The sequence below is a fragment of the Henckelia pumila genome, unplaced genomic scaffold (assembly GCF_033568475.1).
Source record: "Henckelia pumila isolate YLH828 unplaced genomic scaffold, ASM3356847v2 CTG_429, whole genome shotgun sequence".
Classification (NCBI taxonomy): Eukaryota; Viridiplantae; Streptophyta; class Magnoliopsida; order Lamiales; family Gesneriaceae; genus Henckelia; species Henckelia pumila.
This window is the reverse complement of record NW_027331826.1, coordinates 3802435-3828646: the sequence shown is the minus strand read 5'-3', so window position 1 is coordinate 3828646 and position 26212 is coordinate 3802435. Positions and strand designations below refer to the sequence as shown.

Below are 26212 nucleotides of genomic sequence, written 5' to 3'. Positions count from 1 at the left end.
AAAAAAAAAATAAATAAGAAAAGTAAAGTAAAGTAAACTGACACTTCTATGTGTTTCAGTCAGTTATCGAATAAATCCAAGTATCCAACCAAGGTGATAAAGCATATTGATATTATATTATTTAATTACTCAATTTAAATACTATGAATTACTTGTTACTTCAATCCACTGGAATGTTGTAAAAAAACATGAAAGCACACGGATGTGGAGTGACAAAATAACTTCGATTCAGACAAAAGCGTGAAAACAAATGATCAAATTTTGCAACTTGCAAGGGCGAGTTTTGCCCAATATCTTCCAATATAGTCGATTAACAAAATGAGTATAAAAGTATGAAGATTGGATAATCATTTATATATATATATATATATATATAGATATATAGACGTGTGGAAATAATTTTAGAAATTTATCATAAATGTTAAACTTATATTATAAAGATAAAACAATTTTTATATTTATAATATAGAAAATTTGGTATTTACTATTTAGCAAATAACAGTAAAGGTGTACAAACATGCTCCAAATGTAAAATTGAATTTATTTATAACTAAGAAACTACATGGCATAAAAAAATATGTAGATAGTGGATTAATGGGCTAAATAAATTTATGTTCTTATGTACAAGAATGCTAATCCAAACATGATCTTCAGTAAAATACTATATCTATTATAACGTAGGTCGGTTACCATAAATATTACATATCCCTCTTCAGCTAAGGGAAGGAACAAAATAATGTATATTTACTTTTCTAACTCAAAATTGTTCAGCCAAATCATATCAGCTCCAGAGAATTTAAGGACCATATATATATATATATATTTTTTAATTTACCATTGTAAAGATCCCAACAACCTCGCGCTGCCCCTCAGGATCAACCGGATGCACCTGCAGCAGCCTCTTTAACAGTTTCCCCTTGCTCGTCTTTCACAAACTCTTCGATCAATTGGCGCTGCCTCTGGGTCAAATTGCTAACGAAAAAGGCAATAGAAGAACAAATTAGTTGAAATAGATAGAATCCTCTCGAGGAAGCACAAGGACAAAAACGTAGTCCTCAAATGTGATGCGAGTTTTTAGGTGCTCGTAGAATATGAATTTTTCATATGAACTTCTGTTCCTTGCCCTTACATATACTCTGTCGTTTGGAAAAGACACATTTTTACTTTAAATAAAATAGTAGTTTAGTAAACGAACTTGTAGATTACGGAATGAAACATCTCCAAAGAAAAGGAAGATGCTTGAAATATTTGACAGATGGACACACAATTTCACTCAAGAAAAGGAGAGAAGAGCTACAGCTACTACTGCCGATGTACTTACGTTGGAATGCTGACGTTGAAATGAACATACTGATCTCCAAATGAAAAGGAGTTTCTGACTTTAATACCTGAATAAGCAACATTACTAATCTTTAGTCCACGATCGCTACCATCGCTTGCAAAAATTTGTAAATGGGAAAGAAAAAGGTAAGGCAAGTACAATCTACTGACTCTAATTTTATGTTTTTATAAAATCCGTCATGACCAGTGGTTTTGGTTTGAACCATATCACATAAAGCAGAAGAAAATGTGTGAGCACGGTAAGTGACTAAATTCCTCGAAAATGAGAATGCAACTTACGGGCATCAAAATGCTACTTCTAATTGGGTTTACAACAAATATTGTAGAAAATATAGAACAATGTATTGTAGAAAAAGAATATTATTCTCATTGAAAGATGAATGAATGATACAACCTAATTTATAAATCTGAATAAGTTAATTAAGGAAATAATCTATTCCTACTTTAAAATATAATTTACCCATATTACAAAGATAAAGAATATTAGGAATTAAGGAAATAGAATATTCAACACTCCCCCTCAAACTGGATAGTAAATGTTTATCATGCCCAGTTTGGACTTCAACTCATCAAAGGTAGGTCGAGCTAGAGCTTTTGTCAGGATATCTGCAATTGGCAAGTGACTCGGAACATACTGGAGATTGATTACTTTCTGCTCAATCTTTTCACTGATGAAGTGTCTATCTATTTCAACATGTTTAGTTCGATAGTGGTGTACTGGGTTTCTGGCAATTCTTATGGTGGCCTGATTATCACACATCATATCGATTGGATGATTATCTTCCAATCTCAACTCGGTGATCAGCCTTTTTATCCACATTCCTTCAGATATCCCATTAGACAATGCACGATATTCTGCTTCTGCACTGCTGCGAGCTACAACAGGTTGTTTCTTAATCCTCCAAGTCACAAGATTTCCCCACACAAAAGAGCAGTATCCGGAAGTAGATCGTCTATCAATCGGACAGCCTGCCCAATCTGCATCACTGAATATTTTCACATTTCTGAATGTAGTTTTCCTAAAGAGTAATCAATTCCCAGGTGTTCCCTTTAGATATCTCAGTATGCGATATATCGCTTCCATGTGTTCTACACTTGGGTTATTCATGTGTTGACTGATCACACTAACAGCAAAGCCAATATCTGGTCGGGTATGCGAGAGATATATAAGTCTACCCACCAATCGTTGATATCTGCCCTAGTCAGTAGGTGTATGATTTTCTTCTGTTCCAATCTTGACATTTGGATCCATTGGGGTGTCGATTGGTTTGCATCCTAGCATTCCTGTCTCTTTCAACAAATCGAGAACATACTTCCATTGAGAAACTGAAATCCCAAGTGAAGATCTGGCCACTTCCATGCCTAGAAAATATTTAAGAGGTCCAAGATCCTTCATTTCAAACTCTTTTGAAAGAACACCTTTTATCCGATTCATTTCCCGTCATGATTTCCAGTAAGCACAATGTCGTCCACATAGACAATAAGTACTATAACTTTGCCATCAGAATTTTTAATAAACAGAGTATGATCGGACTGGCACTGTAAATATCCATCACTAGTCAGCACATTTGTAAACCGATGAAACCATGCTCTAGGTGATTGTTTCAGCCCATACAAATATTTTTTCAGCTTGCACACTTTGTTCTTCATTGTTTCTGGCATAAATCCCGGAGATATGTCCATGTAGACTTCTTCAAGATTACCATTCAGGAAAGCATTTTTGACATCCAATTGGAATAAGGGCCAATCGAGGTTTGCAACAATAGAGAAAAGTACTCTGATAGTGTTAAGTCTGGCAACTAGTGCAAACGTCTCCTGATAATCAATTCCATATGACTGTGTGTACCCCTTTACTATTAGGCATGCTTTATAGCGTTCAATGCCTCCATCCGGTTTATGTTTGACTATAAAGATCCATTTTCATCCCACAGTTCGCTTCCCTGGTGGAAGTTCAGTAATCTGCCAGGTTTTGTTCTTTTCGAGGGCTTTGATTTCTTCAAAGGCTGCTGCTTTCCACTTTGGATCTTTGAAGGCTTCCTCGATAGATGATGGAGTCTGAATTTTATCTATACCAGAAACAAAAGCACGATATGCAGGAGATAATCCCTCAAACGAGACAAAGTTACTTATTGGATGTTGAGTGCATGCCCTTTTTCCTTTCCTTAATGCAATAGGTATGTCATCATTATTAGAGTCATAGTTGAGATCAACAGTACCTTGATTATCTTTTGGGGATTCTGACTTTAGAGAATTGTAAGTCATGGTCTGGATGATTTGGTACTGGTTCATGTGGCGTCTCCGTTTGAACTTTATTTCTCCTAGAATAGACTTTGAGTGTTATTTGACGAGGATCAGGGTCAGACGGAGACTCAGGCAGAGTTGACTGTAGGTTAAGTGAAGGATTTGATTCGGAAGTATTCAAGGGTTCGAGCAGTAAAGGATCCCAATTTGGAGATTTACTACTACGCTCCCCTGAATTGAGAAATTGGGGTAGAACGGCTCATTTTCGAAGAAGGTAACATCCAAAGTGTGATAGAATTTTCTAGTGACAGGGGAATAACACTTGTAGCCTTTCTGATTTGAGGAGTACCCAAGGAAAATGCATTTGAGGGCTCGAGGGTCGAGTTTGCTGCGGTGCTGGGAATGAACGTGGACAAAGGCAGAGCAACCAAAGACTTTTAGGGGAAGAGAGTGAATTAGGTGCGTTTTGGGGTAAGGTGCAAGGAGAGAATGGACAGGGGTATGAAAGTTCAGTACCCGAGATGACATGCGATTAATCAAGTATGTGGCAGTTAGGATAGCTTCGCCCCAGAAGTGTTTAGGTATGTTGGTCGTGAATAAAAGAGAACGAGCGACCTCAAGCAAATGACGATTTTTACGTTCAGCGACCCCGTTTTGCTGAGGGGTGTCAGCGCACGAGCTTTGATGGATAATGCCATGAAAGGCAAAATAATCACCCAATACAGCATTAAAATAGTCACGGGCTCGATCAGAACGAAGTATCTGGATCTTGGCTGAGAATTGGGTTTGAATCATGGTATGGAAACTTTTGAACAATGATGTTGCTTCAGATTTGTCCTTCATCAAGAATACCCAAGAGAGCCGTGTATGATCATCCACAAATAAGAGGAACCAGCGAGCGCCAGTGACATTATTGACGCGCGACGGACCCCAGATATCACTGTGGATGAGGGAGAAGGGGGCCGATGGTGTGTAAGGTTGGGACGTAAAAGAGTGACGTGTGTGTTTAGAAAACTGACAAATATCACACTGTAAATTTTTTGAGCTTTTATTACTGAAAAGAAACAGAAACTACTTGGAGAGATACAAAGAGTTTGGATGCCCTAAGCGATAATGCCATAATAACAAGTCACTATCCCTATTGGAATTAAAAACGGAGCAGGAAGAAGAAAACAATGAGGCTGGAACACTTGGAGGCCGAATTCTGGGAGAAGTATCCATCTGGAGAAGGTATAAACCAGCACTAAGATCAGCACAGCCAATTGTCTTCCCCGAAGCCAGATCCTGAAAGATACAAGAGTCACTATTAATTACAGTTCTGCAATGGGCAGAAAAATTAAGTTGACTCACGGATAATAAATTGCAAGTAAGCTCGGGCACGAAGAGAACAGATTGTAAACAAATATCTCGGTTAAGAGTAACTGAACCAATACCAACCACCGAGGAGGTAGTCCCATTAGCAATGCGAACGGAACGAGAATCCTTACAAGGACGATAAGAGTCAAATAAAAACAAATTCCCAGTCAAATGATTAGAGGCACCCGAATCAACAATCCAAACATTAGATAATTTGGGTTGTGAAAGGAGAGCATTGGCACAGTGAGCAATACCAAACTGATGAGCACTATTACCAGCCCCTAGGAGCGACGGGGAAGCAGTGGATGGAGTGAGCATAGATTTCAGCATCTCCATTTGTTCCTTGGTGAAGGGCAGCGGAGTAGAGGAAGAGCCATCAGCGGCAGCGGCAGTGGAGTGACGAGGCCGAGCCGGCTTCCAATCGGCTGGTTTCCCGTGGAAGCGCCAGCAAGTGTCGAGGGTGTGATTGGGCCATTTACACTTGGGACACCATGGGCGGCCATTGCGGATGTTGGGCTCACCAAGTGGGGCAGCGATTGCTGGTGGATGGGCTGTAGGACCTAGGCCAGTAGTGAAAGAGGGTCGATGAGTGGCAAGGGCTGACCCATCAACAGACGAAGAAGAACCATGAGAGCCCAGCATCAAGTTGCGCCGACTTTCTTCATGGCGTACCTCAGAAAAAAACAGTACGAAAGCCAGGCATTGGTTTTGTGCCCAAAATACGGCCCCGGACAGCATCAAAAGAGGGATTGAGGCCCAACAAAAACTGAAATACACGTTTGGTGTCCAAGACAGAGCGGAATAGAGCGGCATCGGTGGTACAGGTCCAGTCATGGGATGCGAACAAATCCAGTTGTTGCCACAAGCGAGTGAGAGCGTTAAAATAGGTGGTAACGTCCTCCTCCCCTTGGCGTAGACCATAGAGCAAGCCCTCAATGCGAAATAACTCCGACGTATTCTCTTTAGATGAATACGTGGTCCGAACCGCATCCCAGATTTCGGCAACAGTTTGGTATAGGAGGAAATTCTCACCTATATCTTGGGTCATAGAATTTATGAGCCACGACATGACCATATTGTTTTCGGTAGTCCACAGCTTGAGTTTTTCATCACCGACAGCGGGACACTTCGAGGCACCGAAGAGATGATCCTCCTTTCCCTTGCCGCAGATGAACATCTTGACGGACTGAGACCATTGGAGGTAGTTGTGGCCGGTTAATTTATGGCATGTGATAGAAGAAAAAGGAGAGGCGTCGGGAAGATGGTGCACGGGAGGGTTGGTGGGCGGCAGTTTGGACTTTGATTCTTCTTCGGAAGATGCCATACTGCCGAACGAGATCATGGCGAGAGATTGCCCGGATCTTCTGATACCATGTAGAAAATATAGAACAATATATTGTAGAGAAAGAATATTATTCTCATTGAAAGATGAATGAATGATACAACCTAATTTATAAATCTGAATAAGTTAAATTAAGGAAATAATCTATTCCTACTTTAAAATATAATTTACTCATATTACAAAGATAGAGAATATTAGGAATTAAGGAAATAAAATATTCAACAAATATCTACGCTTAGCAAAATCCAAGAACTATGAGTGCCAGAAGTATATGCTTGTGGATGGTTTAAACCCTCCATAACTTGGCTGGTCTTTTCCTTTCAATAACACTAATGCCTCACATGAACTGCAACATGACCATGCGACCAAAATAGATTATTCCAGTAATGCTACTGGGACTCATTCTAATGCCAGTACATATTATCACACTCAGATGCCAAATAGAAACAAGCCAGCAACTACATGAAGCCCAAAAAGGCTAATAAAGAATCAAAAAGCACCGACACATATGAAATAGCAAAATTGGTGGCAAACAAGTATGAACTAATGGTTATAATATCTGAACTCATTGATTAGAATTGAGGAGACACTTATTTACCCAGGAAAACTCATACCTTTTTTCCTTAAGACAACCTTTTGGCCAGGTTGAGTGCCAGGGCGAACCTACAAACCAGAAGTAGAACGAGATTCAGTTGGAAAACCACCCAAAGAAAGGTTAATAGCAATAGCAACTGATAATAGTAAGAGTAAAGCATCCTACAACAAAAAGGCGTTGAGGACTAACACACTAAACCCCAATACCAACCCCTCTGCAAATCTCTAAACCCAAAACAGAAGACAGAAAAACCGAGAAGTAAATCCAATATCTCATCTGAAAAAGGAGAAAGTAAAATATGGACATAGAAGAAGTAACATCACTATAACAAGAAATAAATAACTAAAGAAACCACAAAACAGACCTTAAGAACAACATCTCCTGACAGGGTGGGCACCTGGATGGTTCCTCCAAGAATTGCCTGCAAATAGAATTGTTCATTAGTTAACCTAGCTAAAAGAACAGGTCATCAGGCATGACAAAATAGACATCAGGACAACCATCAATTTTGTTTCTTCATATAAAAATTTCAAATTAAAACATATAGCATAATACATCTTAATGCAAGTAACTTGCTATTAACTAATTAATACAAATTTAAGACAAATGCAAATCAAACCACTAACAACTATCAGTTTGGAGAAAGAAATAATTTCTTGTTCTACGAGCAAAATGTAAGAAAAGATACTTGAGTGGTATTACCTGAGTGATGCTCAGAACAGCATCTACATGGATATCAGCCCCTTCTCTACGGAATACTGGATCTTCTCTGACCTGTAAAATGCATTCATCCAGACTTCAGTGTGTAAGTTCCAACCACATTTGAGCTACCATATGCAGAGAAAGAAAGTAACAAAATGCAGTGATGTGTCTAAGCAAGGAACCTTGATCATAACATAAAGATCACCAGGTTGATTCCCATCGGGATCTGCTCCACCACTTCTGGGAACCTTAATAGTTTCGTTGTTGTCCACCCCTGCAAATCAACAGTGTAGAATCAAATGATAAATTTTCTTATGGCTGGACCTTTGGCATATACATGAATAAACACAAAGCAATGAAGAACCAGATAAGTTCTCAACTCGCATTTTGCTAATTGTCACAACTCCATTCTTAACCCAGACCACTGTTGTAAATGGCGGTAGGCGGTTTTGGGGGGTGGGGGGTCAGTGACTGCCCACCGCCTCGGCAGTGCCTAACATAGGCTGTTGAATTTTTTTAATATATACTATACATAATTTATTAGAAATATACAAGAGCTAACCTAGTGGGCTGGTAGCAGCGGTGTGGGAGGTTCGAGCAGGGTTTGTGACACTTGTGGATGTTGGGTTGGCTACTTTGTTTTGAAGTGTGAGTGCATCATGTATTAATGGTTTTTAGAATTTTGTTGACTTTTGACAGCCTCACCCACCCGCCCGCCTCACCGGCCTTGCCTGCCCCGTGCCAATTCCACCATGAAGAAAGATTAAAACCATAGTTGTTAAGGGCGCAAGGCGCACTAAGGCGCAAAGGGCCCTGGAGCCTGAGGCGCAAGGCGCAAGGTGAGGCGCGCGCCTTATCGAAGCAAGGCGCACCATTAATTTTTCAGAAAACTACATTTATTTAATGCTATTATATGATAAAACACTATTATTGAAATAATTAAGCTAAACAAAAATATATCATATCATAAAAAATATTTATCTACTACTACTATTTTGTGGTAAAGTGCATATTTTTTAAGAATGCAGTAAAAAAATATTTCATTCTTGGCATATTTCTGCATTATTTTTAGTTTTCTAATCTAGAATACTAAGATTTTATTTTTAGAATGTTGTGTGTAGTTAAGAAATCCTATTACTAGTAGACTTTTTGTTTACTTTTATTTTTCTTTTTTACCATAATAAGTGTAGGGAATTTCTCTACTAATTTGCAGTCAATCAATTTAGATTCTAGTTTAAGGCAGATTGACAATTTAGATCCTAATTCATATTTATTATCTATCTATCTATCTATAAATGTAATTTTCAAATATTTTGGGAAATGGAAACTCAATTAAATGTTCTTTAAATTAAAAAAGGGAAAATATATAACTTTCCTTAGCCCATTTATTTTATTCTAGGGTTTGATAGACTTTCCTTTTATTATGTTAAAATTAAAAATAGAAAAGAAATGTAAAAAACAGAAACAAAAACTGAGCCCAGGAGCGCGCCTGGGCTCGCCTTATTAAAACACTGCGCCTGGGGTCGCCTGGTGGCGCCTCTCGCCCCTGCTGCAGCTGCACGAGCCCTTCCCGCGTGGGGTTTCTCTCGCTTTTGGCATAGCGGGCCCCCAGTGGGAGGCTCGCACGACGGCGTGAAAGTAGGATACTCAAAATTCGGGGGTCAAAGAGTTTTAGAAAACGTTATGGGGATTGGTTGACACGAACATATAAGTTATGTTATACTGTTGAAAAATATCTCTTTGCCAAGGAGAAGATGCGGGTTCGATTCCCGCTATTTTCCGATCCAGTTCCTCCACCACCGCGAACCCCAGTTGCCTTTAACAACTATGATTAAAACATACTGGCAAATTTAACAAGCTTTTTATTGGAGTACACTTCAAAGAGAAAAACTCTATTTGGTTAATTACTAGTGGAAATAAACTAACATTTCTCTCCCTAACAGCAGCAAGTTCAACAACATTAACTCATTTCCCAGGCAATGTGAAGTTGCATCTTATTAAGTCTCCTTTAACACTGAGGTTGATGAAAATAATGTACATCAAATTCCCAGAACAGGAGGAAACTGCTGACCAGAAGTCATAACTGCTGTTAAAAAGACAAATTGCAAAATAAATAATGACTGAATTTATAACAAACTCACCAGCCATGACATTCAATGTAACTGTTTTTGGCCCTCTCAATACTCGCTTACCCTTGCAGGACTTGCAGAAGCTCTGGTTCAAATTTGAAGTCAGAAGATATAATTATTCTAAATAATTCATTTTAATTATCAGATTTCACGACTATGCCAAAAAAACTATCAAACAGCAGATTAGTCATCGCCGCATATGCATAAATTCAAGCCACAAACCTTTGAAAAGTTATAATAAGATATCTTCTAATAGAATTAAGAATTACTTTAGACTAAATTTAAGTTTAAATAAACACCAAAATGATATTGTCAATATCTTTCAACATTTGGCCTCACAACGATGAACATAAACTGACTCAACACCATAATCTAGACGAGGGTAAACGGTTTTGTTAAAAATATGAACGACAAGAGAAGGGAGAGAAATATTGTTTCTCATATATTTTACTAACTTCTAGAGTACAATATAAATAGAAGAAAAGCTAACCTAATAATCTGAAATCCCTATGTTTCAGTATTATTATTCAAACTAGATATGTTATCTTCTAATCCTACAGAATAAATGATAAGATAAGAATACTCAAAATTTAAGATAATATCCATATCTCCAACACTCCCCAACACTCCCCCTCAAGCTAGTGAATAGATATTTATCATTCCTAGCTTGCTTGTCAATTCTTCAAATGCTGTTTTCGACAGGCTCTTAGTCAAGATGTCTGCAACTTGCTGCCTTGAAGGAATATAAGTCATGCACACACTCTTATCTTCAATCTTTTCTTTGATGAAATGTCTATCGACCTCAACATGCTTTGTTCTATCGTGGTGGACCGGATTGTGGGCAATATTTACAGCTGCTTTGTTGTCACAATAAAGCCTCATAGGTTCTTTGTTGGGTATTCTCAGTTCTTCAAGTACCCTTTTTAACCATATGCCTTCACATAGTCCTTGAGCAACAGCGCGTAATTCAGCTTCTGCACTACTCCGAGTCACTACCGATTGTTTCTTGCTTCTCCATGTTACAAGATTGCCCCACACATATGTACAATAACCGGTGGTGGATCTTCTATCCATTACTGACCCTGCCCAATCAGCATCTGTGCAAACTTCTATTAATCTTGGTTCCATTTTTCCGAAGAATAGACCTTTTCCAGGAGTGCCTTTGAGATATCTTAGAATTTTTCTTACTGCCTCCAAGTGTATGCTGCATGGAGAGTGCATGAATTGGCTAACCACACTTACAGCATAGGTAATGTCAGGCCTAGTGTGAGATAAATAAATTAACCTTCCAACCAGTCGTTGGTATCCTTCTCGATCAACGTTACTCTTATTATCTCCTGGTCCAAGTTTCAAATTCTGCTCCATTGGTGTCTTGGCTGGCTTGCAACCCAACATGCCTGTTTCTTTCAACAAATCTAGAGTGTATTTCCTTTGGGATATGGTGATTCCCAGTTTGCTTCGTGCTACTTCCATTCCCAAGAAATACCTAAGATTTCCAAGGTCTTTGATTTCAAACTCAGTAGCCAAAAACTTCTTCAATTCGTCTGCCTCTTCAAGATTATCTCCAGTGACGATGATGTCGTCTACATAGACTATCAAAATAGTAATTCTCCCATCCTTGGAATGTCTGAAAAATAGAGTATGATCAGTTTGTGCTTGAATATATCCACGACTTTTGATGGATCTAGTAAACCTCTCAAACCACGCCCGAGGAGATTGTTTGAGTCCATATAGAGCTTTCTTCAGTCTGCATACTTGGTTAATTCCCTGTTTTTCTTCAAATCCAGGAGGAAAATCCATGTACACCTCTTCATTGAGGTCCCCGTTCAAGAACGCATTCTTCACATCTAATTGCTGTAATGGCCAATCAAGATTAGCAGCTAATGACCATAAAACTCTCACAGTGTTTAATTTGGCTACAGGAGCAAAAGTTTCTTGATAGTCTATGCCAAAAGTTTGAGTAAATCCTTTAGCCACCAATCTCGCCTTGTACCTCTCAATGCTCCCATCTGCTTTATACTTAATTGTGAAGACCCATTTGCATCCCACAGTCCTCTTATCCTTGGGCAGTGTTGTGATCTCCCATGTGCCATTTTTTTTCAGAGCATTTATTTCTTCAAATACAGCCTTTCTCCAATTTGCCCTTGCTAGAGCATCATGAATAGTTCTAGGAATCTCATTAGTTGAAAGGTTACAAGTAAAGGTTCGAAAATTGGGAGAAAGATTATTGTAAGAAATAAAATGTGAGATAGGATGTGCAGTACATTTTCTTACTCCTTTGCGAAGTGCAATGGGTATATCAAGTTCGGAAGAGGTTACCTCTGGTTCAAGGGCTTGTGGAGGTGGATCCGGTTCAGCCTCTTGGTTCTGCTGAGCTTTAGTTGGCTCTATCCCTTCAGCTTGCTTTCTCCTAGAATAAACAAAGAATTTCGGTGCTGCTTCATCTCCCCCTGTTTCCAAATTTTCAGTTTCTGTTATGGGCATCGTAGACTTAGATTCTGTAGGTATGAAACTGTCATTTGAATTGTTAGGCACAAGCACAAGTGGGCTGGAAGACACGGAAACTTGCTGAAGTGGTGTAGGTGATGGTGGTAAAGGAGTTTCCCATGACTGATCTTCAACCGTATTCTCCCCCTGAAGAGAAGTGGTGGGAAAGAAGGGCTGAGACTCAAAGAACGTGACATCCATGGACACAAAGGTTTTTTTCAGCTCCGGAGAGTAGCATTTATAGCCTTTCTGAGTTGCTGAATAACCTATGAACACACATTTTATGGCACGAGGGTCAAGCTTGGACTTGTTTGGGTTGTGATTGTGCATGAAAGCAGTGCACCCAAATGTTTTAGGAGGTAATGATGAAATGGCACGAAAGAGGGGATATTGTTTTAACAGAGTTGAGAGAGGGGTGTAAAAATTGAGGACTCGGGTAGGCATTCTATTGGTTAGATACGCAGCTGTTAGCACCGCTTCTCCCCAAAGATACTTTGGAATATGCATAGTGAACAACAAAGCTCTGGCCACCTCTAAGAGATGACGGTTCTTTCTCTCGGCAATGCCGTTTTGTTGAGGTGTGTTTGGGCAAGAACTATGGTGGATAATACCCTCACTAGAAAGATAATTCCCAAGAATGGATTGATAGTATTCACGGCCATTATCAGTGCGGAAGACTTGAATGGTGGTTTGGAATTGTGTTTTGATCATAGAGTTGAACTTTTGAAAAATTTGGCCGGTTTCTGATTTTTCTTTTAAAAGGTAGACCCAACACACCCTAGTATGATCATCAATAAATGTGAGAAACCATCGAGCCCCAGAATAATTCTTTACACGTGATGGACCCCAGATGTCACTATGAACTAATGCAAATGGGCGACTTGATCTATAGGGTGTAGCAGGAAAAACAGAGCGTGTGTGCTTGGCTAGTTGACAAATTTCACATGATAACAAGCTGGACAAGCTAGAACTTTTATTGCCAAACAAAGATGGGAACATATGTTTCAAATACTGAAAGTTTAAATGTCCTAATCTACGATGCCATAACATAATTGTGTCTTTATTGGAAAAAGAAGAATCTATTTCAGCCTGAAAAGCTTGTTTATTCTTAGGAATAACAGCTTCAAGGTAATAGAGCCCTCCTTCCACTCTAGCATTGCCAATTGTCTTACCCGAATCCTGCTCCTGAAATATGCAACAAGACTTGGAGAATTTAGCCGTGCAATTTTGATCTATGGTGAGCTTGCAAACTGATAACAAATTGCAGGTCAGATTTGGGACATGTAAAACAGAGTGAAGGGTTAATGAATCTGAAATGCGAACTGAACCTTTACCAGCAACAGTGGAAAGTGTTCCATCCGCAATTTTAACTTTCATATTGCCAGGGCAAGGAGAATAAGATGAAAATAGCAGGGAACTACCTGTCATATGGTCAGAAGCGCCTGAATCGATGATCCAGGGTTGGTTTGCTTCTGTTACAGCTCTATATGCAGTGGAAAAGGTACCTGTTTGAGCTAGGGTACATGAGGCTGATGGAATTTTTGTCATGGGTTGACTAATCAGCTTCTGAAGATGTTCCAGTTGATCTCTGTTCAAGTTAATGCTCACTGATTGAGTATCAGGGAATGAAGATGGGTTTGTAACACTTTCAGCAGTTGCTTTAAACCCCCTGTTATCATAACCCCTACTGCGTGGCTTCCAATTTGCAGGCTTCCCATGCAACTTGCATTGAGACCTCTTTAAAAAAATTTTGGAATTTAATACATCTGAGGTAGACTCCTTGGATTCCTTAGAACTCTCCCGTCATGGCTGTTTTTACTATGATTAATACGGAACAGAAACCTTCTCTGATACCATGTTAAAAATATGAACGACAAGAGAAGGGAGAGAAATATTGTTTCTCATATATTTTACTAACTTCTAGAGTACAATATAAATAGAAGAAAAGCTAACCTAATAATCTAAAATCCCTATGTTTCAGTATTATTATTCAAACTAGATATGTTATCTTCTAATCCTACAGAATAAATGATAAGATAAAAATACTCAAAATTTAAGATAATATCCATATCTCCAACACTCCCCAACAGGTTCAATTGATTAAATCTATAACCCAGGGAGTATATGCCAGTATGACAAAAAATTAAACTTTATCTGATGCAATCAATGTTCTAAAAAGCGCTAGGCGGTAGGCGGGCGGCGACCCAACGCCTAGCGCCTAGCCGCCTAGGCGGTTTTTTTAAAAAACCTAAATAATAAATAACTTGGAATATTCATGAGTTTTACTATAAAATATAATTTTTATGTCTTATGTTTTTCAATTTTTATACGAAACGCCTAGGCGGTTTTTTTTTAAAACCTAAATAATAAATAACTTGAAATATTAATGAGTTTTACTATAGTCTTATGTTTTTCAATTTTTGTACGAAACTCTTATAAAATTTTAATAATAATAATAATAATAACAACAACAACAATAACATAAATATTAATAGATATCAAGTCTCCATATGTAATATGAGATTTAATTTTTTGTTTGACTTTCTTTTCTGCGCTTCTTCTTTCTTTCTGTGTTTGTTTCTCGCTTCGCGTCTCTCTTTTAGTTTTTCATTTTTAATTTTTTTTTAATAAAAAATAGTAACCGCCTAGGCGGATCCGCCTAGGCGGCGCCGAGATTAGGCGGGCAACGCCTAGAGGCATAGCCTAGCAATAAAGCGAAGCGGTGGGCAACCGCTTAGCGCCTAAGCGACGCCTAGGCGGGTCTAGGCGGCGCCTTTTACAACACTGTCATGCAAATGCACTTCCATGAATGCATCAGACAAACCTAGTGTATGTAATAACTCTAGTAAAGTCACGATCATCCGCAGCCTCTAAAGCCATTTATAAACTGTCAAGATAAACCTCATGAAAGCCCAGTACATCAAATCACAATGACAAACCAAAAAAACTATCAGGTGGGTGGTTAAAAAATAGCAATCATAGAACAAGAGAAATGCCATACTGATACAATTTTTCCAGCTCCTCCACAACTTGGACAAGTAGATTGAAGCGTGAAAGGACCATTTTGTGATATAATCTGGGTAGGCAAACCAAAATAATCAATATGAATGGCGTTCAATTTTCATAGGAAAAAAACTCAAATGTAATATGAATTCAGGAATTCGCAATGCAGTCGGCCAAAGGGACCCACCATGCCAGAGCCTCTACAACGCTTACAAGTTTCCGGCCTGGTCCCAGGAGGGACACCAGTTCCACCTAACACGCAAAAGAAGAATTATTAAAGTCCAGGTATGAGATAACATAGAGGAATAGTGACATGATTGAACCTTGGCCTTCTTGTCATATAACTCAAAATCAACTTAACAAAGTTAGGATTCAACAAAAATGAACAAAGCCAAAGGATCCAGAAGAGAGCCTCATGGATTCTTAAGTTGTTGGAGGAAAGATGAAAGCCAATACCACAAGTTTCACAAGCCAGATCAGTCTGGATTGATAGAGTTCTGGTACATCCCTGGACAGCTTCCATAAATGATAGTTCAACAGAAACCTGCATCAATGCCTCAAATTAGGAGAATGTATTAAATCACTAAATTCGTCATTGATGATTAGACACAAAGTTTTAACCTTGATGTCTTCACCACCCATGTTCCTATTGAAGATGTTGAAAATCTGATCTTGCAATAAATCATACCAAAACACACATAGATTAGATCTTTCAAACATGAGCAGAAACCACAAGGAAAACTGAGGCAAAAAGGTCAAGTTTAGGATGATGAGTGTAAGTGTTATACGTTAAGGTCTGTTGGCCGTTGCCTTGAAGTCAATTGTTACACGTTGAAACTATGTCCATGTATAACTTATACATTTTCTTTCATCATAAGTACCACTGAGTTCGGGAACTAATGACCATAGCCACTGGTCGTTAGTTCCACACTTGCAAGGGTGATGGTCAACAATGCACCCCAATATACAAGTCAGTTACTCCAAAAAAAATCTCAACTTAGAAATCTAGTTTCTGGAGCAGAACAACATAATTCTACTTCCATATGCCTTGGCCATCGTATGTTCTTGCAGTTTCTGGATACCACCATTCTAATACTTATATTGTAAGACTGCAGCATTGTATTGCTATTTACAACAGCTTCAGCCCCTAACTCATCCCAATACCCGATCAATTGCAACTCTCATCATACTATTAGAGCACTGAGAGAGAATTAGGAGTCCAAGATATTTGAGAAAACCATGATAGCCATAAAAATTGTGAACAGCAGAGTAATTTAAGGTCATAAACTTACGTCTGCATTTTTGAAGATGTCCTGGAAAGGATTAAAACCAGCTCCTTCAAATGGATTAAATCCAGGACCTCCACCATTACTAGCTTGCTCAAAAGCTTCATGACCAAGCTGTTAGATGGGCATTTTTTCAGATTCAAACAGTAAAACACAAAAAAAAAAAAAATTAGTCGCAGCTGGAAAAAGGAGATAAAGTTTTCCTCCACCATGCACTCACGCAACTGCTTTACATCACAGGTATAGTAGATTTCTGTCATCAGATGCAACCATGCACTTTGTAAAACATAGAGCTCAGATAATATAATTTTCAGAAAAGTTGCAAACTTAAGAGTCCATGCGGGCATTAGGATGCTACTAGTATATGTTTTAAGTAACAAGAATTGAATTGTAACCAAAATTTAATATAATTTTCATTTTGAATTTTGCTTGGAAAATTATATGTACAGAAAGAAAAGTGAAGGAAAACTTACTACAAAAGTTGTCAGATATAGATATATGCATCAAACATACAGTACTCCCAAATATGCCAGGAAAAGTCACTTGAATCGTATGTGGGGTACATATAATGACTATTGTCTTTGCTATATTACTTTTACAAGAGAAGGCATTAATAACTTCAGACTTAACATGTCATAAGAAACAATTGGAGAAAGGTATAAGAAATAAGAAAAAAAATTGAGACAATAAATAAACTCAATTACTCGATTTCGTATATATTAAAGAAATCACAAAAAATAATCCATCTAAATTATTTTGAAACACATCTTTAATCACATAAAAAAATAATTTAAAGCATTTGAACATGTAAGTTATGTATATCTTGATTAAGTGTGGGTAAAATTCATATCACATACTATAAGTTGGTCCAAGAAGCCTAAAAAATATATTGATTAACTGCATCCTGTCTTCAAAATTTTATCTTAGTTCAAGTTCTTATTATCCTAATATTCAATTTTTTTCTACTTAAACCTTAGGCGCATTAGCCAAAAACCACTTGCTAATAGTTACACCTTCAATTTCACTTTCTACCCACATCACAAACACACATTAAAAACACTCACCAGCGGTTTACAACTTTCATACTTACCATATGCAGATTTGCACTTCTATCATTTCACTTTTTTGTACTTTTCGTCATTTAATTTTCTTTTTCCTCTCTATTCGAAAACAAATTATAAGATTCAATTTTGTTTTGAGGACTTCAATTTAACGACCAATTTTTTTTTTTTTATGAGAAACATAAATATTATTAATAATTAAAATAATTGAAGTACAAATAGTGGACCAGTGATCCACTAATCCTCAAAAGAGGTTCAAGTAAATCCAGCTCAAAGCTAAGTTCCAATTCCTATACAAATCTGAAATAGCAAAAGGTTGAAATTCTTTTATATTGTGTAACCAAGTTGATCCGCTCAACTTTATCTTGTCCCAAGTAACTTCAATCGAATCTTCTTCATTTTCAAAAATCCTTCTGTTTCTTTCTAGCCAAACAATCCAACAAACGCAATGCACTAAAACACCCCACAAAATTTGCCCCCTAGTTCCCAGTGACCAACCCAAATCTGCTCCGAATAGCTCTCTCGTGAAACCTGGTGCCACCCATGACAAACCCACTTCCTGCAGCAGCAACCACCATAAGGAACTTGTGTATGTACAATGAACCAACAAATGATCTTGACTCTCTGCCCCTTGTTTGCACAACACACACCAATTAGGGCTCAAGGAGCAATTCGGAAACCTCCTTTGAATCACATCACAAGTCGGCAATCTTCCCAACGCCGTTGTCCATGCGAATACCTTTACCTTAGAGGGAATCTTATACTTCCAGATTATGTGGAAAAGATCGAATTTTGGATACAAATCTTCCGAGAAGAAGGAATCAAAGAAGGATTTAACTGAAAACACTCCTGAATCAACCCACTTCCACCTCCGAACATCCTCCCCTCCCTCCACTAAGCTAACCCTACCCAAAACTTCCAACAAACTAGACAACTCACCCAGCTCCTCATCCCTAATATTACGACGAAGATGAAAATCCCACGAAGGAGAATTTAACGAAGAGATGGAGTCGCTAGAAAGAAAATGAGAAATGGATTTATTATGAGCGCTAGAGATCTGAAAAAGTGAAGGAAACAGAAACTGAAATGAGAATTGCCCTACCCAACAATCCTCCCAGAACCTAATTCTATTTCCCCCTTTGACCTCTAACCTCACTGATTGAATAAAATCCGGATAAATCCTAGAGATGAACTTTTAGGGACTCCGAAAAGTGTTATGTTTTGCCAGTCCCGCATCCCATCCATTCTCATGCATGCCGTATTTGCTTGCCACAATCCTCTTCCACAACAAATTACCCTCCTCCGAGAAACGCCACCACCATTTACCCAACAAGGCTCTATTCCTTGAACGGATATTGCCGATCCCCAGCCCTCCCCTACTCTTTGGCAAGCTCACCTTTTCCCAAGATACCAGATGACAATGTTTGTCCCCGTCCGGCCCATCCCACAAAAAATTCCTCATTAACTTTTCCATGGTCCCCGCCACCCCTAAGGATTCTGAATAGCGATAATTGATACAACGGAATGACATTCATCACCGCCTCAATCAAGGTTAGTCTACCTCCTCTCGATAGAAAAGATTTTTTCCAACTCGCCAGCTTTTTTGACATTTTGAACAACACCGGCTCCCAAAAGGATGTCTTGAGAGGATTTCCTCCTAAAGGTACCCCAGGTAAGTAATGGGCCAAGACTCCAGCCCGCAACCAAAATCTCTAGCCATCTCTACTTCCACTTCGGCCTCAGAATTAATGCTCAACAAAGCACTCTTATCCAGGTTGATCTTCAAACCCGACATTTCGCAAAAAGAAAACAGAATGTCCTTCAAAAATCTTAGATGTCCTACGTCCTTCACAAAAAATAGAGAGTCATCTGCAAATTGTATGTGAGAAACCTCGACTCCTCCCCTCCCTATATCCCAGCCTTGAATAAAGTTCATGGCCTTAGCCTTGTCCATCAGCCTAGCAAGAACATCAGCTACCAAGTTAAAAAGAAAGGGAGATAGAGAATCTCCCTGCCTCAAACCTTTTTCTCCTCTTATTTTGCCACAAGGCCAGCCATTGATAAGAATCGAATAGTTGACGTTGTCTAGGCAGCCTTTGATCCATCTTCTCCACCTCTCACCGAATCCCTTTTTCATGAGTACAAGATCCAGAAATCTGAAATCCACGTTATCGTATGCTTTTTCGAAATCTGCTTTAAAAGCCCATCCTTTCTTTTTCTTCAATCTGAACTCTTCTACCATCACGTTAGCAATGAGACAGCAGTCAAGAATCTGTCTCCCTTTGATGAAAGCTCTTTGTGAATCTGCAATCGTAGAATCCATTAGCTTTTTCAGACGCGAAGCTAGCACCTTGGCGATGATCTTATACAAACTGGTTACCAAACTAATAGGTCGAAAGTCCTTGATACGCTCTGAATCTTTCTTTTTTGGGACCAAACAAATATAGGTTTCATTTGTTTCACCGTTAATTATTCCTTTTTCGTAAAATACTCAAATACCTTGAGCAAATCCCCCTTGATTATTTGCCAACAATCCTGATAAACTGCCATTGTGAAACCATCGGGGCCCGGAGATTTCGATCCATCACACTCGAAGACTGCTTTTCTGATTTCTGCTTCTGAAAACGGAAGCTCTAGCTGTAACATATCATCGTGATCAATTTGGCTCCATTCCACTCCCTCTATGCCGAACCCCTCCCCATTACCTGTTTTACTGAAGAGGTTGCGATAGAAATCGATCAAATGCGCCTTGATAAGTTCACTGTGCGTGCAAAAGGTTCCATCCTCCAATTCCAGTTTCTCAATTCTCGATCTACTCCTCCTCTGGCTGAGTAAAGAATGAAAAAATCTCGTGTTACAATCCCCTTCCTTCAACCACTTAATTTTTTCTTTCTGAAATTCCTTTTGAGCACTCCTACAAGCTAACTCCTCTATTTCACTCCTAAGAACTCTTCTCTCTATCACGAAATTGTCTTCCCAAAGTCCCTCGCTTTCCTTAGTATCCAGCTCACTGATCTTGCTCTCCAAGTCCTTCCTTCTCGCATCTAAGTTCCCAAACTTATCTGAATTCCATTTCTTAATGTCCGATTTGATGTCCTTCAATTTCCTCATGAACTTATACCCCTCCCACCCTTGCAAACTTTTACTCGACCACCAAATTGCGAACTCTTCTCTGAAATTCTTATGTTTTAACCACATATTTTCAAACCTAAAAGGAGTTGGACCCCATTCCCCTTTTGTGGTGTCCAAAATTACTGGATTATGATCTGAAGTGATTCTCGGCAGTATCCGTTGTCTACTGAACTTGGTACATCTCTTTCCAACCCCCTGAGAACAAAAATCTATCAAGTCTGTAGCAAATAGGGGACACTCGCATGTTAGACCAAGTGAATTTGCCATTCAAAAGCGGAGGATCACACAACTCTAACTCTCTGATCAAAGAGTCAAAGTTCCTCATGCTACTGGTCAAGATGGTGCTGTTCAACTTTTCACTCAGAGACCTCACCACATTGAAATCTCCGCCTACACACCAGTTAGGGTTACACAACGCCTCCAGTCCTGCCAATTCCTCCCAAAAATATTGCCGATCCTTCGGATTGCATGGGCCATAAACCCCTGAAAACCACCAAATCAGAATTACTGCCCTTTTCTATTTTAACCGAAACTGAAAATTCTCCGATTAAGTTGTCCTTCACTGATACCGTCTTAGAATCCCATGCCACCAGAATACCCCCTCTACTGCCCAAATCTGGCAACTCCAGCCACTCAATAAATCTTGACTTCCACAAACTCGCTATAAACCTCCTATCAACCCTCGTTTGCTTGGTTTCTTGGAAGACCACTAGGTCCGGCTTCTCCCTCCTAAGGATCGCACGAATCAAACTCCTCCTTCTGCTGGAGCCTCCCCCTCTAATATTCCAAGAGAAAATCTGCATTAAACTACCCCACGGCCCGAGAACTGCTGGTTTCCCACCGATGCTTTATCAGCGGTAGGGTCTCTAAGGTAAAATGAGCTCCTATGAAGGATTTCCTCTGATTCTGGCTTGTTAAAGTTCACCCGACTAACCTCCAATCTAGCAAGGCAATCGTTGATCCCTATTTTCTTCCCCAGAAGAGCACTGTCCTCCTCAATTCCTTGAGAAGTTAAGGTTTTCCGGTTTCCCAGAACATCTCCAATCTGATCATCCGTTTTTTTAACCAACAGCGAGATTAACCCCTCCCCCACTGACTCCTCACCCCCCCAACAGAATGAAAAGAATGGCCCGAAAGAGAAGGAAGGCAAAGGTTGAAAGGAAGGCTAGTCGAAACCCCCTCAGGATCAGGAATATTAACATGAACCAAAGGATGAAAAGAATGCTTACCTGCTGGAGACCCAAAGAGGTCCCTGATGTCCTCCAATCCATCTTGAATCTGTGAATTGTTGCCAGATCCCCCTTCTAGATCATTGTCTGACGCAAACGAGTCTGAGACCTCTGACAAGTTATCTCCGCCGAATTCTAAGACCGAATCTTCCTTAATCCACTCGGGATCCTTGTTACTAGACAAAATAACCTCTGGATCCAAAGGGCACACTACGCTGCCCCCCTCCGCAAATCCAGAAGTTTGCTGAACAGCCACGATAGGTTTTCTCCTAGAGTACACCTTCTTGAAACATGGTAGAGACTGATGCTTGAATGGTGTCACAACATCTAACGACTTAATCTCATTTGCCGCCGCTGCTAACCCCGAACTATACTGGATAACACCCTTACAAAAATCCTCTTTCCCTTTAGGGCTAATCTTGTTGAGAAGTTTGTTGCGATCACCTATGGACGGTGATTTCACTCCCTGCTCTCTCAAACCAGGACAGTTCACCGTTACTGTAGTCTTCATTTTGAGCTGACCACTGTTGTTGAGCATAGGCTTCGCAGCAAAATCAGTCTTATCTACCGATTTATTAATCGAATTCCTAATCCACCCCCCCCAACCAACTGGCACCTTCACACCATCGACCACCACTTGGGCGTACGAGCGTTTTTCATAGATTTCATAAGCATCTAGATTAACAGAATTCACCACAATGCGAACCACCAAGGGTCCTTGATCCGTTTGGATTTGCAAAAAACTGTTAATAAAGCCACCTACAGGACCTACCACCTTTATTTTAGCTGTCGACAAATCTTTGAACATGATAGTGTCCAAGCTGATATCCAACAATCCTCCACACTGCTCGCCCACTGTTTTGAACAAATCATTGGACCATAAGTCCCACGGGAGCCCTAAAATGCTAACCCAGCTGTTACAACAAGCGAAAACTTCCTGTTCCCTATTGATTAGGGGTCTCCACTCTTCGAAGGACAAAGTAACTCTATTCTCTAGGTAGCATTTCTTGAGCTTCAAGAAGGATGAAGCGTCTTCTGCTTTGTAGCCACCATACTGCTTTGTTAGCTTGAAAAGGAAGTAACTCTAACCTGCTCTTCACTTCCTTCCCAAGTAATGATCTAACCAAGTCCCATGAAGTGTCAACCCTCGCCTTAGTAATAATAATAGCTTTTGTCCAATCTTTGACTAAGCACTGCTTAATATTCTCCTTCGCTTCTAATGATCCCTCCCTCTCGTTTTGTGGAACCTTGATTCTTTGCTGCTGAAGCTGCTGAGTCTCCTGCGTCTTCTGAGGCCCCCGAGTTTTTGATTAACTTGGGAATGCCAAACAAGAAAATAGACACCTAAAATTAGATCCTAGACCTACACTGAGAAGGAAGAAAACCATAGCTCTTAAATCATTTACTATACAGCATAATAAAAGATTAATATGAACTAGCCACTACGCACACACTTTATCATGTAACAAAATCATATGAATATTAAGTATTGTGCATCTTTTGTTCTTATTTTTTTAATGATCTTTCCCCTTTTGTTGAAGATAAGCTTAAAGCAAATTGTATTTATGTATGTATGTAAGTATGTATTATTATTATTATTATTATTATTATTAATTAACTATTAATTATTAATTATAAGTATAATTATTATTATTATTGTTATTAATTATTATATTATATTAATTATTAATTATTTTAATTATAATTATTTAATTAATAATAATAATTATTATTATTATTATTATAAATTATTATATTATATTAATTATTAATTATTTTTATTATAATTATAATAATAATAAAAAAATAAAAATAAAAAAATCTAAAATGTGTGAATGGCAATTTTGGGATTATGACAAAAAACTTCACCAAAAATTAGTTACATTAGGAGCTCTTGCTTTATTAATAGTATCGATGCTGAAGCAAATGGAGCCATGAACGCAGAGTTATGAAGTTAAACATAAGATTTGCAATTTTCAAGAAACATGTTACTTGTAGATAAATATATATTTGAGACCTGATCATATTGCTGGCGTTTTTCTTCATCTTTCAACACCTGCCCAATTTTGGATAAAAAGTTCAAGAAAATGCACAAATCTAGGAGCTTATGCCAAGAAATGCCAATGCTTTCAGAGTGTACCTCATAAGCCTTTTGAACTTCCTGAAATTTCTTTTCAGCTTCAGGGTCACTTTTATTTGTATCTGGATGTAACTTTTTTGCAAGCTGCAAAATTGCGAAATAACTGAGATTATGTGGGAGCAAAAAGAGAAGAGAAAAAATAGGAGGGGAGCTCAGAAGACAAAAGGCGAAGAAACACGAATATACCCCATAATAAGCTTTCTTGATTTCGGATGCTGTTGCGTTTTTGCTGACACCGAGTTCATCATAAAAATCTCTTGACAATTGCGCTAATCAGCAAAGGTAGACGGAGAAAAAAAAAAGGAGAATAGAATAATTCAGTCAATTAACTTAACCGGTGACGAATTAATATGTGCTCTCAAACATAAATTAATAGCAACATGAACAGCGTTACAGACTTACAGGATAATGACAAAAGCTAATTGCAGACTGAGCAACTAAAAGGTTCACTGAGAGTTTTAATTTTTAGGGTCACAATCACCTAATTAAGAAATAGCAGGCTTCTTATACTTGATCAATACATCCCGTTGTGGCCGCTGAGTGATATTCAGCTAACCAGCTTACTTAGTAGGCTTGCTTTCATGGTTCGAAGGAAATATAAAGAAGACCTAGAAACTAAGGTTGAGTCATTAATGTACCATCAATTAATGCTGTTAGCGGCCTAGCGCATTATCCAGTCAATTAAAATTTTACGTTGATACAAATAGATAACAAAGATATATTACTGAAAATTATTATTTTCTTTAATAATTTGATACTAGGCCAACAACAATATGTAACTTCTGCCAACAAATTAATATAAATTACATTACATAATTCAAATTTTTTGTCATGAATATCTCATTCCAAACACTCAACTTCCTATTACAGGAAAATATCAATAAGAAACTCCCAGAACCTCAACTAAGAAAACACCAAAGATTGACAAAATAACATGTGAATGATACCAGTGGCATGAATTGACCGTGCTGCTCCCAGATTATAATTTAATAATCCTAGTCTCAGCCAATGCTTTTCATTACTCTCTGCATTGCATTAACCAAATAATAATATCAGGAACACATAATCCAAGCCAGAAAAATACAGCGAGTAAGACAATGGAACTTTTAACAAAATTTCAAGTACCATTTCTAAAATTGGAATTAAAAAGGGCCCTCAACGGATCGCACAATGCCGAGCTGAAGCTCCTGCAATCCCCTTTCAATAAAGATTCGTACAACTGCAAATGAATCAAAGCAAAATAAATATATATTAAAACAACAACACATATATAGCAGAAGGTAACATTATTCATAAAGGCCATGTGAAAAATGATGCATACGGAGGCAGAGGGATTGCGAAGGAACAACAAATTGAAGGAGCGGCGCGCGAGCCGGAAGCCGTGGCACCGTACCATCGGTAGGTATCTGTACAATTAGGAACCACCGAGAGATAATTAATTAAAACCCTAAAGAAACCCTAATTATTATTCAATTTGGAGAAGAAGGAAGCCACACCGGTGATAGAAGGTTCTAGTGGGGAGTGAAGATGCCGAAAATGGTCAAAGGAACCGAACCGACGTAACGAACCGGCCTCGTTTGTTTTTTTAATGTAAAAAAAAATTATCGATATTATTACCGATCATTTGCATTCTTATCATCTACATTTTACGCATTTGACATTCATCTTTCTTATTAAATGTAAAAATTAAAATATGCAAGGAAGATGAATACCGCCAAAAACAAAAAGTGTAAGAAATGTGAATGTAAATTACTCATATTATTACAAAGATGGTAGAGGACAGGGACGGAACTATGATTTTTAAGTGAGGGGGCGAATTTAGTATAATATAATTATTAATTCTTAAAAAATTTAAAATATATATATACATAATAATATTTAAAAAAAAAAATTGACTCATATGATTGAGAAAGATAATTAAAATTTTGAAAAAAAAAATTGAATTTATTATAAAGAAATTTAAAATAAAAATTAAATATGTGGTTTCACATTAAATTATGTAAAAGTTAAAAACAACTATTTCAAGTTTTTCAATATTTAAAATACTAAAATTAAAATTTTAATAACTGCAAAGAAAATATTTAACATGCAAATTAAAAATTAAAATAATATGTAATTTTTTTATTTACATGTATATTATATTTAGATAAATTATTATACTCGATTTT

The 26212-nt window shown here is 38.2% G+C and overlaps 1 protein-coding gene across 1 annotated transcript; it reads right to left on the bottom strand.

Annotated features, from left to right (window-relative positions):
• Positions 1-527: 527 nt before the first annotated feature.
• Positions 528-25600, bottom strand: LOC140871164 (chaperone protein dnaJ GFA2, mitochondrial-like). The gene is made up of 19 exons (XM_073273598.1): positions 25541-25600; positions 25366-25450; positions 25170-25263; positions 24992-25069; positions 24231-24313; positions 24045-24128; positions 23922-23960; positions 16489-16596; positions 15818-15862; positions 15653-15740; positions 15384-15448; positions 15195-15269; positions 9719-9791; positions 7760-7851; positions 7578-7649; positions 7240-7296; positions 6895-6943; positions 1322-1388; positions 528-972 (listed from the first exon to the last, which is right to left on the bottom strand). The coding sequence occupies exons 2-19, from the start codon at positions 25438-25440 to the stop codon at positions 876-878; spliced, it is 1341 nt and encodes a 446-aa protein (XP_073129699.1). The 5' UTR covers positions 25441-25450; positions 25541-25600; the 3' UTR covers positions 528-875.
• Positions 25601-26212: the final 612 nt, after the last annotated feature.